At 51.7% G+C, this 12,747-nt stretch overlaps 1 protein-coding gene across 3 annotated transcripts in view; it reads left to right on the top strand.

Annotated features, from left to right (window-relative positions):
• The window catches only part of ABCC8 (ATP binding cassette subfamily C member 8), a 75,204-nt gene that overhangs the window by 41,305 nt on the left and 21,152 nt on the right, over nucleotides 1-12,747 (top strand). For 2 of the 3 annotated variants that reach the window (XM_032641336.1, XM_032641335.1), the window contains exons 13-17: nucleotides 1,605-1,710; nucleotides 1,888-2,004; nucleotides 2,397-2,472; nucleotides 3,199-3,304; nucleotides 11,951-11,986. In XM_032641336.1, the coding sequence (XP_032497227.1) occupies nucleotides 1,605-1,710; nucleotides 1,888-2,004; nucleotides 2,397-2,472; nucleotides 3,199-3,304; nucleotides 11,951-11,986 (441 nt within the window). The remainder of the gene's footprint in view (nucleotides 1-1,604; nucleotides 1,711-1,887; nucleotides 2,005-2,396; nucleotides 2,473-3,198; nucleotides 3,305-11,950; nucleotides 11,987-12,747) is intronic. The other variant, XM_032641337.1, reaches the window with a different exon arrangement.

The following is a 12,747-nucleotide window of genomic DNA, read 5'->3' as shown; positions in this document are numbered from 1 at the left end:
GGGTCCAGCAAGGGCAGTGGTCAGGCCGCTCACCTGTCGGCCCCAGGGCTCACTCTGGTCACTGCTACAACCACAGCTGTTTGGTCCCAGAACATGCCTGCCCGTTGATCTGGGCTTCACTGAAGCTGGTTGTGGTTGGTCAGAGGGCCATGGGCCATGTGTAACTTCCCTCCCTCTAGTCCCTGAGAAGGACTAGCCAACGTGCTTACGTCCTCCAAGGAGAGTGTCACCTCCGAGAGAACTCCATAAAAGGAAAAATTCAATGCTGAACCAAATTTGGTATAACCTCATCAGTTCTAACCATTGGTCCTAGTTCTGCCTTCCAGGGCCCCACAGAATGAGCGCCATCCCTCCCCCACGTGAGAGCCCCTCAGATTTCAGAAGGGAAGCCTGCTAAGGCCTTTTTAAAGAGGGAGACCAGACTCTGGGCTGAAAGTGGGAACAGGACACAGCCTGAAGGTTGACCCCAAGGCCAGCTCCTCCCCTCCCCCACAGCCCCTGCCAAGTCCTGTTGGAACAAGGACAGAGGGGGAAGCGGGCGAGGCTGGCTGTCTGCTCCTGCTGTGGGGAGGGGGTGTCATGCCCAGAACAGAAACAAGGGTGGGGGTGGCCCCAGGTTGTTGGACATTTAAGCAAAAGGTGGGAGAGGGGTACACAAACAATTCTCAAGATTCCCCAGACATCTTGCCCACCCCCAGGGATAAGAGAGAATGAATCAAAAGAGTGAAGCTTTGGGCTTCCCTGGTGGCGCAGTGGTTGAGAATCTGCCTGCTAATGCAGGGGACATGGGTTCGAGCCCTAGTCTGGGAGGATCCCACATGCCGCGGAGCAACTAGGCCTGTGAGCCATGGCCGCTGAGGCTGCACGTCTGGAACCTGTGCTCCGCAACAAGAGAGGCCGCGATAGTGAGAGGCCCATGCACTGCGATGAAGAGTGGCCCCCACTTGCCACAACTAGAGAAAGCCCTCGCACAGAAACGAAGACCCAACACAGCAAAAATAAATAAATAAATTACTAAACTCCTACCTCCAACATCTTCTTTAAAAAAAAAAGAGTGAAGCTTTTGGAACCTCCTCTGAGTCCATAAGGAAATCCCAGGGGTGGAGAATAGCCTTTTCCTCCATGAGTTGGGAATAATACCTCTTCCACACCTCCCCCAGCAAGATCAAATTATATTATGGGGATTAAATTATGTGCTTATGAAGTATTTAACAGTGTTTCATGTATATACGTGATCAAAAAAATCAGTTGTGGTTGATAGCCAATCCTAATCCTGACTAACCTAAAAGTAACTGATAAAGCCCAACATCCTTCAGTCTAATAACTCAAGACTAATCAACTTTAACGCTAACCCTAAAACTAGCCAATCCCACCTGATCCACGCCCTAACCTACTCCGGCTGACTAGTAGACCCTAACCAACCTTGGAAACACCTATCGCCCCCCATGGGATGCCCCCTGTCTGTCCCCTCCAGTGTGGGCTTTTTGAGGGCCACACCTAGAACCTGGCATCTTCTCAGAGCTGCTCTCTCAGGCCTCGCCCTCCCCCCTCTCCCCTCCCCTCTGCCCTGGGCAGGGTGAGGGGTGTCTGCACTTCCTCTGCAGCGTGCAGAAGCTGAGCGAGTTCCTGTCCAGTGCAGAGATCCGCGAGGAGCAGTGTGCTCCCCGGGAGCCCGAGCCCCGGGGCCAGGCCAGCAAGTACCAGGCGGTGGTGAGTGTCCAGCATCCCCTTGCCATACCTCCCCCACCCCCACACACAGTGTTTTTCTTTAATGCATGCAGCTCGTTCCCTGCTGGTCTTGCCTCAGCCTTTCCTCACTGGGGGGGAGCTCCCTTCCCTGCACAGCTCCCAGCCCCTGGGCCCTCACCTCCTCCTAACCATCCCCAGCCCCTCAAGGTTGTGAATCGCAAGCGTCCAGCCTGGGAGGATTGTCGGGGCATCATGGGCCCGCTGCAGAGCCTGACCCCCAGTGCAGATGGGGGTGCTGACAACTGCTGTGTCCAGGTGAGTCTGAGACCCCGCACCCCGACGCTCGCCACCCAGCGCCAACTCCAGGAGGAAACACTAAATCTGAAGTGCCAGAGACCTGTGTGCTGAGCCCTCTGCCCTGGAGGTCACCCTGGCTGCCTGTAGAGTCCATAGGAGTCCTGAGACCAGGGACAATGCTTCCATCTCCACCAAGTGGGGGGACCTGTAGCAGTCCTCTGGGGAGGGTGCCTCAGGTAGAGAGGTCTGCACGAAAAGGCCATTCCCCCACTCCCCTGCCTTGGAAGTGATCTGGGGACTGGAATCGGTGTTTTCTGGCTTTCATGGGGGAGGGGAGGCGACGGACTATTCACACTGAGACCCCAGCTGCCTTTCTGTTCTCTTCCGGGGCTGGGGTACTACCAACGAAGATCATTGGAGGCTTCTTCACGTGGACCCCAGATGGAATCCCCACACTGTCCAACATCACCATCTGCATCCCCCGAGGTATGGCTCAGCTCACCCCTCTATCATGGTCTGGGGGTGTCCCCCTTGGAGTCGTGTTCGAAGTGCTCCCTTCCCACGCTCCCCTGAGTGACATGGGGAGAAAAAGAAAAATCAGGATTGATTGAGTACCTGCTCTGTGTGAACTCTTGGTGTGTGCTCTAGGGTATGAAGGTTAGAGAGGGGGTGGGCAACTTCCCCGAGGAGTCCCTGTGCTAGGCAGCAGTGCAACAGCAAAGGCAGGGCAAGACAGCGGGACCTTGATGTCAAGCCATCTGTTGCAGACAGAATGGGTGCTTCACAAAAGGAAAAACAATCCCCAGTAGCCAGGGAAGTCGTAGTGGAAGAGGCGGGGATCCTGAGAATGAGCCAGGTGCCTGGAGCCATGAGGCAGGGGAGGCAGCAGGAGCAAAGCATGGAAGTGGGAAGGAACGGGTGCCCTTTGTTGGGACTGGGAGGCGCTGGGCACACTTGAGAGCACTGGAAGAAGCAAGTGCTTAGGAAGGGGCGGGGGGATAAGCAGTAGGAAGGAGGAAGGAGCTGGGGAGCCAGAGGTAGGATGTAGGTTTCCAGAAGGAAGGGCTCAAAGGACTCCCTGGGGATTCTAGGTAGGAGGAAAGCAAATGGGGGCCCCAGGGTTGGGTATATCTGTCTGTCTGTCTTTCCGGGTGGTGGTTGTTCAGACTCCCTCCTGGCCCCAGTCCCATCTGCCGCCCTCCCTCCCTGCAGGCCAGCTGACCATGATCGTGGGGCAGGTGGGCTGCGGCAAGTCCTCGCTCCTCCTAGCCACCCTGGGGGAGATGCAGAAGGTCTCGGGGGGCGTCTTCTGGAACAGGTACTACATGCATCCTCTGGGCTCAGTTAGTGGGGAAAGACAGTGGGCAGGTGGAAGCCCTCTTTTCAGCCGTCCTTCTCAGTGGGGGATGCATCATGCATTTACCGAGTGTGTTCACTCAGTGAAAGCGCTGAATTGTTAGGCTCATTACCGTCATTAGTATTTGTTAAGCCCTCACTATGTGCCAGGTACTTTGCTATGTCCTCTGCACACACTATGTCATTTAATCCTTATGAAAACCAGCAAGGTAAGTAGTGTTAACAGATCTCGTGTTGCGGAGAAGGGCCAAACTCTTTGCCCTCATTCACCCAGCTAATAAGTGGCAGAGCTGGAATTCGAACGCAGTTCTGTTTGACTCCAAATTCCGCGTTCACTCAGCCGCACTGCCTCCCAGTGTGAGGGACCGTAACACAAACATTGGTTTCTGGCTTGGTCATCAGCAAAGCTGATACAGACCATTCAGTGGGTATTTCAAGGAGCCAGAGATAAACCAGACAAATGTAGGTTTCTGGGCAAAGATCACTATCCTAATTAAAGAGCCAGAACTCTAGACTGAGTCAATCATGAATCTATTATTTATACCCACTTCCAAAAAGCACTTGAAACTAGTTGATTAAAGATACAAATAAAATAAAGGCTTTTTTAAAAGCCAGAAAAGAAGAGCCAAGAAATGAAGAGGGTGGAAAAGGTGTTCAGAAACCTGGACAGAACATGGCTACTGCAGTCATCACACAACGTGGCTTGGAGCCTACCGACACTCATCCCCAACACCTCCCCGTCCCCAGTATCCAAGAATCCAAGAGAAAGAGGGATCCGACTGAGGTTTCAGGAATGAAAGTCACAGCCAGTTCAGCAGAGGCAAGATGTCAGGTTTTTTCATAAGCTTGAGTGCAGACTGAGCAGAGAGAAAGACCTTGGGACCAGTGTCTGAACACCTGCATGTACCCGCATTTCCTGTTTTTCCAAAATGTCCCTGAATGGTGCACCAACGGGGCTGTGGTTGGCAAACAAGCCCCTTGGGTTTCCCATGACCTTAGTCTCTGGAACCTTGATTCCACTGGGGATGTGGTATGTCTGGGACAGACGGTCTCTGCATCCATTCCCTATCTTATTCGGGTGTCTCTCAACACAGCCTGACAGGAAAGGTCCAAGCATTGCGTTGCCAGGCCCTTGTACCAACTGCCCCTCAGGGCTTTGGAGGGAGGAGCCCTTGTCCGTTGACTGCCTGTGTGTGTCTGTGATGGGAAGACAGGAGCCCCCAGTGAACTGTGAGCTGAAGAAAGCAACTGATCATTTATTGGGCACCTGCTATGGGCAGGCCCTTTGCTAAGTGCACTGCAAGCACGATCTCATTGAAGCTTCCCGCTGGGTGTTATTGCCCCATTTCACAGAAGTAAGAGCTGAGGACAGAGAAGCTGGGTGACTTACTGGTCAGCAGGCAGACCAGGGTCCCAAGCCTGGGCTCTTTCCCTCAAGCCTGGCCACTGCCTTGGGCTGGGGTCCCTTGGGTCCTAGTTCCAGGGATTATTCTCCAAATTCCATGTGGAGGGCAAACTGGGTCCAGGCCCTGTCTCAGGGCAGGCCTTTCCTAGATGAGATTACAGAGCCCAGAGACTGGGGCTGCCCCTAGATTCCCCTGTCTGTGTCCCACTCAGCCTGAATCAGACCCCTCTGAGCGTGTTCCCTTTGCCCCACTTCCTTCATCTCCTCCCCACCCCCTTCAACCTCAGGTGCCGTCACACCAGTGTCAGCACCTCTCTGGCCTCTACAGAGGCAGCTCAGCCTCAGCCCCAACCTCCTCTCCAAGGTGTGCCAACCCTCAGGGTCTGACTGCTTCCTCTTCTTTCTTAGGAAACCTCTGCCCCAGCCCCAGGGGGTACAGGGGCCTCTCCAGGGTGCTGGAGTGCCTCTTGTGTGCCAGATACTCTGTAAGGCACTTTATTTACTTCATTGTCTCGGTCAGTCTTCACCAAACTCTGTGAAGTAGGCATTATCATTATCCCCATTTAACAGATGAGGAAACTGAGGGGAAGCAAGTTGCCCAAGGCCACCCAGCCCTTAAATGGCAGAAGTGGGATGTGCCCCTAAGTGCTCAAGTGCATGGGCTTTCCACTGTGTGCTGAAAGAGAAGGGGCTTGAGAGCAACACAAAGAAATAGCTAGCCTGACCACTCTGAAGGCCAGCAGCCTCAATGGCTGTGATACCCCGCCACCCCACCTCAGCAGAACCATTGCAGCACAGCTCACAGCTCTGTCTGCGATGACACTCAGTCTCCTCAACCGGCAGGTGGGGCCCCACATCCTGGCTCTGTTCCAGGCTCAGTGAGGGGTGACGGTGAAAGGATCTTTTTGCTCCAGGATCCACTTTGCCCTCCTCCACAGCACAGCTTCCCTCCCAAGCATAGCGAGTGCATCAGGGTAGCCTGCAGCCAACCCCGGGACGTTGTGAGAATTTGTTCATGACTCAACTCATGTTCTGGCTTCTCTACATTGATGTATTCACTCACCCCATATTTACTGAGCACCTGCTGTGTGCCAGACCCCGAGCACAGCAATAGGAATGCAAAGATGGTGAAGACATGGCCGCTGCTTCCAAGGGAGGAGAACAGAGATCAGTGCCACCATCGAGCACAGAGGAACAGTGAACTCTGTGGTCAAGGAAAGAAGGCTCACGTGGACATGGTATCCGAGCCTTGAAGGATGAGCGTGGTTTCGTCAGATGGAAGAGGCCGGGGTGGGAGAGGAAGGTGTTCCAGGCAAGGGTATCAGCGTGGGCAAAGGTGTGATCATGTAAGAGGGTGTGGTTCTGGTGCCAGAGCAGTGGGTGTTAGGGACGCTGGTGAAGGACAGGACTAAAGAAGTGGGCTGGGGGCTTCCCTGGTGGCGCAGTGGTTGAGAGTCCGCCTGCCGATGTAGGGGACACGGGTCCGTGCCCCGGTCTGGGAGGATCCCGCATGCCGCGGAGCGGCTGGGCCCGTGCGGCTGGGCCCGTGAGCCATGGCTGCTGGGCCTGCGTGTCCGGAGCCTGTGCTCCGCAGTAGGGGAGGCCACAACAGTGAGAGGCCCGCGTACTGCAAAAAAAAAAAAAGAACGAAAGAAGTGGGCTGGGCTGAGGTCAGACGCCCTGTATACCTGGCCTGGGAAACAAGATTTAGCCTGAAGGCTGTAGGAGAAACGTGCTGGCGATACAGGATGAGGGATCGGGGAGAGAGAGACTGCAGGAAGGGAGATCAGTCAGGAGTTCATTACAGCGGATGGGAGAAGGAGGCTGGTACCTGGCTCAGCTGGCTTCATCTGCTGTTTGTCTCTCATTTTGAGACAAACACGTACTGGACACGTACACAGCTCTGCCTGGCCCACCTACCCTGGGCAATGAGTTAAGTGTGGGGACTGTGTGTTGAGGGACCCCCTCCGTTACTTGCAGGAGCTCCATGCCTCAGACCCTGGGCTGCAGGGCTGCAGGGCAACGATGCGCTTGCCAAGTGAGCCAAGAGCAAAATAGCATTTGACCCAGCAGCCCCTCCCGCGGGCCTGCCTGTCTGCAGCCAGAGGCAGGGGCGATGCCAAGCCGCTCCGGTGTTTTTCATCCATACCAGGGCCAAGACCTGGTGACCAGGCAGCCAGAAAGAGTTCCAGGAGGTACAAGGCAGGGATTTGGGGGATTAGGAGGGTCACAGCAGAGAATGCTCTGGGGAGATTGCTTTGTGTGTACAACCATTCATTTATTCCTTCCTTGAAGAAAATGAGCAGTATTGCTGAGCGGATAGGAGCAAACGTTCTGGAGGCAGGCTGTCTGGGTTCAAATCTGGACTCTGTGCTTTGGGAAATTCTGTGACCCTTCTGTACCAGTTTTCCCTTATTACCCGTGGAGTTAATGTGAGGCTTAACCTGGCATGTAGCAAATGCCCTATAAATATTATTATAAATATTATTCTTTGACGATGTACTTCTATTCCAGGAACAAAATTCCCCTATTGCTCTTTAATTATACTCCAGCCTGTCTCCAGGAGAGATTGTAGTGAGCTCCCTGGGGATAAAGATCATATCTTGTTTGTCTCTCTGTATCCACAGCGCCTTTGCTAAATGAATGCATTTGCTAAATGAATGAACCAGGAACAACTTATGACCTTTAGGAGACTGCAATTAATACGCCTTTACCTCTCTCTCCTTCCCACATGTGTTTGCCCAAGCTGTTTCCCTCACCCAGACCTCCACCACCCAACTTCTCCACCAGCATTTGGAATGTGCAAATCCTATTCGTGCATGCCTCACACCGTATGCTGGGGCATGTCTCCCCCATGACACTGAGCTCCTTGGAGATGGAACTGGAGGGCTACTCCATGCCATGCCCCAGGTGCCCCCACCCCCACAGGATGTGTATTTTGTGAACCACTCTGTGTAAGCTACAAAGGAGAAGACCTGGCCCCTGCCCTCAGGGGGCTCACCAGTCCTGGGTGGACAGAGGCCTGGGATGCGCATGGGGGCTTCAGGGGTGAGGCCCTACATTCTAGGCTGCAGAGTTACTGAGGCAGCCTTGAGCAGGTCCTGCACGTCGGTTGTTGCCCGGCTCCATGTCTCTGGGAGAACCCAGGTCTCGTGCGGCTCCCAAATATTCACTTTACTGATAGTCACCTGCGCCTGCCTGGCTCTCTGCTTCGATGCACTGTTAACCGGGGAATTTGCAAACTCTCTCCTTAATCTTTAAGAGGAAAACATTCTGATAAACACTCAAAATTAGCAGATATATTCAAGTGAAATTCTTTCCCTGGAAATAAAAAATAGGGCCATTAATGTCCACAGTAGATTGATTTTAAACAGCCCTGGGAAGACAGCAGGAAGCAGGGATCCGAGAAAAGTGTTGAGGTACCTCCCCACGAGGAACTGCAAACTGGCCTCTCTGGAGCTCCCTGCTGCCCCTGCCACCCATGGAGGTATGCGCCCCGGGCCCTACTTGTTCTGAGCCTGCCTCAGGACGTTGTTGCCTTTTGGTGTGAAGGCTGCCTCCTGAGACCCCCGATTCCCCAGGGTGAAAAATAGGCTTGTCTCAGGACGACTCTGTGATCCCATCTGTTCATACAGTTCCTTGGAGCCTTTGGGGAGTTGGCTTAGGGGCTCAAGGGCACCCCAGGTTTCCTGCAGGAGGCAGGTGTGGTGAGACGGTGAGCAGACAGCAGGGGCACCATGTGCACATGATGAGCCCGACTTGGGAACTAGATAGTCTCTGGTTGTGGTCCTGACTCCGCCACTCGATAGCTGTGTGACCTTGGGCAGGTTACTTCACCTCTCTGCATCTTAGTTTCCTCATCTGAACAATAAGAAAAACCCTTTCCTCCCTCAGAGACTTGGCATTAGGACCCAACGACATCAATCAGAAAGGGCACTGTGTGTGAAAGGTAACATTTCAGGGCAGCAACAAGCCCCTCTGGGGCAGGATGAATGGACCATGGAGACCCATAAGTCCTAACTTCCCCTTCCAACCTCAATTTCCACCGCTTTCCTTTTTATTTATTGCTGGGGTCTTAAATGAATGTTGGGGCCATTGGACTCCTCCTCTGCCTGTGCCTTTGAAACCAAGCACCGAGCTGAAAGGATGATCTCCGGCCCACCCCATCCCTCATTCTCGAACCCCACCCAGGTCCTTCCCTCCAACCAGCTATGAGCTATGTTGGTAATACATTCTCCCAGAGTCATGGTGAGGTTCCTACCATTACCCCAGTTTTATAGATAAGGAAACAGGTTCCCCTAAGGAAAGGGACTTGCCTAAGATTTCACAACCAGTGAGTAGAGAAGCCCATCGGATACAAACTTTAGAGCTCATGTTCTTTCCACTTCTCACACTGCCTGCACTCATGCAGGCTCCTCCTGCAGCCTAGAATTCCCTCCCTTCACCTCCGCTGTCTCCATCCTTCCTGCTTCGTGGTTCCGTTCACCTGTAACTTCTATGAGCCCTTCCTCACTTTCTCAGATTTCTTCCTCCTCCAAACTACTTGTAAAAAGTACAGTTTTCTCTGACTCTAAAAGAATGTACATTAAATGAGAAAAGTATAAAGAAGATTAAAAGCCACCTAATATCCCGCCACCCAGAAGTTTCCAGTCTTTTCTCTGCATATTTGCATATGTTTGTGTGTACTTTTCCCCCAAATTTCTATAGGACTTTCTTGCTCCTACTTTTCTTTTGGCCCTTATAACTTTCTGACATCTGTACCTGTCTGATTCGCTCTGCCAGACCGTGAGCCCTTTGAGGGCAGGCTCTGTGCAGTGATTCAGGTTGCCATGTACACAGGCACCCAGCTCACAGCTGGCTGCAGGGAAGGAGGTGGGTCAGAGAAAGGGAGAGATCATCTTCTTAGCTCACTGCTTGGTCGCAAAAGTGCAGGCAGAAGAGGAGCAATCATTTAAGAGCCCAGCAATCAATGAGAGGAAGTGTGTGCCACATATACCATTTTTTACTTTTCAGATTAAGACATACACACACAATGAGGAGGCTCATTCTAGGAAGGCTGGAACTACACTGGAAAGAGGAGAAGATGAACCTGGATTCACATCCCAGCTTCCCCTCTTTCTAGCTCTGTACCATTGGGCACATCAGGCAAACTCTAAGCCTCAGTGTTTCCATCTGTAAGATGGGGATACTAACATCTTTTTATAGAGTTGTTGTGAGGATGAAGTGACGAATACAAACAACTTCACACAGTGCCTGGCATGAGGATGGCCCGCATTGAGTGCTAACCCCCCTCCCTTCCTTCCTCCCAAACGATTAGAGATGTCTGTTACCAACCTCCATTTATTACAGACCTGTCATGTGCTAAGCACTGTGGAGCTGAAAAAGATGCTCTTCCTGCCTTAAAATCCCGCTGGGGATAAAAGACTTACACAGGAGCTGATTAGAGAAGAAGGTAGTCCATTATAAGGGCTAAATGAACAGCCCAGATAATGCTGCAAACTGAGTTAGAGCCGAGGGAGTTCAGTGTGTGCTGGGGTCCTCAGGGAGGCCACAGATGTGCTTCCCTCCAGAAAAGTAACAGCCTTTGCAACTCTGGAAGCAGTCAAGGCAGAAGACTGCAGCGATGAGCTTATCTGGGCTGTGGCCGCAGAGTTGGAATTTGTAAGCTTGGGTTTTTTAATCTGTCCCACATTACCAGCTTGTCCATAAACTGCAGCAATCTGATGGTTAGGGAACATGAGGTTAGGTTGAGTTGAGGGAGTGAAATGAAACCATAAAGATCGGCGAATAGGATCATAGGGAACTGGTGATTACATATCCATCAGGGTCCATTCTGTTCTGCTCCTCAGCAGAGGACAAAAGAGAATTTCATCAGGCTTCTTTCCATCCCTGTTTTTGTCCATCCTGTTTCCCTGGCAAGAAATTTATCAGAGGTATGGCCTGGGTAATCACAGTGAAGCAATGTAGCATAGTCATTAAGAGCATGAAGCTTTGGAGTTAGACAAATCTATTTTCTTTGCTATTTGCTGGCTCTGTGACTTTGGGCAAGTTACTTAGCCTCTCTAAGTCTCACTTTCCTTGTCTATAAAGTGCGGACCTCCTTCATATGGTTTTTTTGAGCTTTAAAATAGATAATACTATTGCAGTGCTTATCACAAGTGCTTATAAAAGTTCAATAAATGTTAGCTGGTTTTACTATTATTAAAGTAAGATCTGCATGAAGACAGAACAGCTTGATTTTCCCCAAATGTGCATGTCAGAAGTACATACTTCATTGGCAGAAGGTTGCTTCTGGAAGGTTGAAAGGTGGCCTGGGGCAGGAGAAAGAGCACCGACAAAGTTGGCACCAAAATTCAGGTCACCTTACTCAGTGTTTTTTGTTTTGTTTGTTTTGTTTTGTTTTGTTTTGTTTTTTGCGGTACGCGGGCTTCTCACTGCTGTGGCCTCTCCCGTCGCAGTGCACAGGCTCCGGACGCGCAGGCTCAGCGGCCATGGCTCACGAGCCCAGCCGTTCCGCGGCATGTGGGATCCTCCTGGACCAGGGCATGAACCCGTGTCCCCTGCATCAGCAGGCGGACTCTCAACCACTGTGCCACCAGGGAAGCCCCTCACTCAGTGTTTTTCAAAAAATTTTTTACTGTAATCCACAGTATGAAACAGATTTTACATCACAGTCCACTACATTTATGCATTGATAGGTAAGAGGAAAAAAAAATTCACACAAAAAGTACACATCTTGACCACATGCAATGCACATTGGTATTTTCTTCTTTTCTTTTCTTTTCTTTTTAAGTGCAGTTGCAATTTACTTGTTTCAGACGCAATTTTCGGGTCCCAATCCACAGTTGGAAAACGCTGTACGAAATGATTATGACCTTGGGAAAGTCATTTTCCCTCCCTGAGCTTTAGTTTTCCCAACTATAAGCCAGTCTTGATGCCAAACCAGCTTCACTGCTGCTTGGAGTTGTGTCAGGAGTACTAATGAAGCCCTTGCTGTTTGGAGGGGGCCCATCCAGTTGCTGCGGGAGGGACAGAGATTGAGAAGAACAGTTTCTGCCCCCATGGAAGCCACTTGGGGGCACTGGGGATGGGTCAGAGGGGTGGGGATTGTGGGGTTGCTTCTCCCCAGAGACACAGTGTGATGGAGAGGAAGGCAGTGGAGTGAGAAGTAACTGGTATTGTTTTTTCCCATTTGTGCCCCAGCAGCCTTCCTGACAGCGAGACGGGAGAGGACCCCAGGTACAGCCTTGGAGCTCGGTTGGAAGTGGGTTCCAATAAAGGGAAGGGGCTTGGAGAATTCCCTGGCGGTCGAGCAGTTAGGACTTCGTGCTCCCAGTGCAGGGGTCATGGGTTAGATCCCTGGCCGGGGAACTAAGATCCCACATGCTGCACAGAGCGGCCAAAGATAAAAAAATAAAAAATAAATTTAAAAAAAAAGAAAGAAAGAAAAGTTGAGAAACAAAGCTATAAAAAGCGGAGGTGGGTATCCCCTAGGCAGACAGAAAATTCAGTCGTGTTGCTTTATGTTCAATGTGCTTTATATTCTGGTCGTCTAAGACATCCAAGTGAAATAGATTGACGTGGCTCTAAGACCTTCAGAACCCTGCCTAACCACACCTCTTTCAAGACAGTCGAGACACACTGGAGGTGGTGGGAAGTCAGGAGTGGGAGGCTGACTTGACTTTGGAAATCCGTTTAAGCTTCTGGCCTTCACTCTCCAACACCACAGAAGTTTCACTTCCCCATACTTTCTCTGCCCTTTCTCCCATCTTGTCACCAAGTGCCAGGGCATGATGACAGCCCAGACTCTCTAGCCGTAGTGACCATAGTTCTTGAGCCAAAAATCAGGCCTCATGGTATGTGACAAGTATGAACGCATGGATGAGCACAACGGGACAGAGTATTTGACACTGGAGCAGTTGGGGTCTGTCCAGGCTACGTGGGCACCACAGCTGACCATGTCCCTCTCGGCAGATCCCCCAGGCTCCACGGTTGTCTTC

The sequence above is a fragment of the Phocoena sinus genome, chromosome 8 (genome assembly GCF_008692025.1).
Source record: "Phocoena sinus isolate mPhoSin1 chromosome 8, mPhoSin1.pri, whole genome shotgun sequence".
In the NCBI taxonomy this organism is placed as follows: domain Eukaryota; kingdom Metazoa; phylum Chordata; class Mammalia; order Artiodactyla; family Phocoenidae; genus Phocoena; species Phocoena sinus.
The sequence above is the reverse complement of the archived record's forward strand: the minus strand, read 5'-3'. Positions and strand labels throughout refer to the sequence as shown.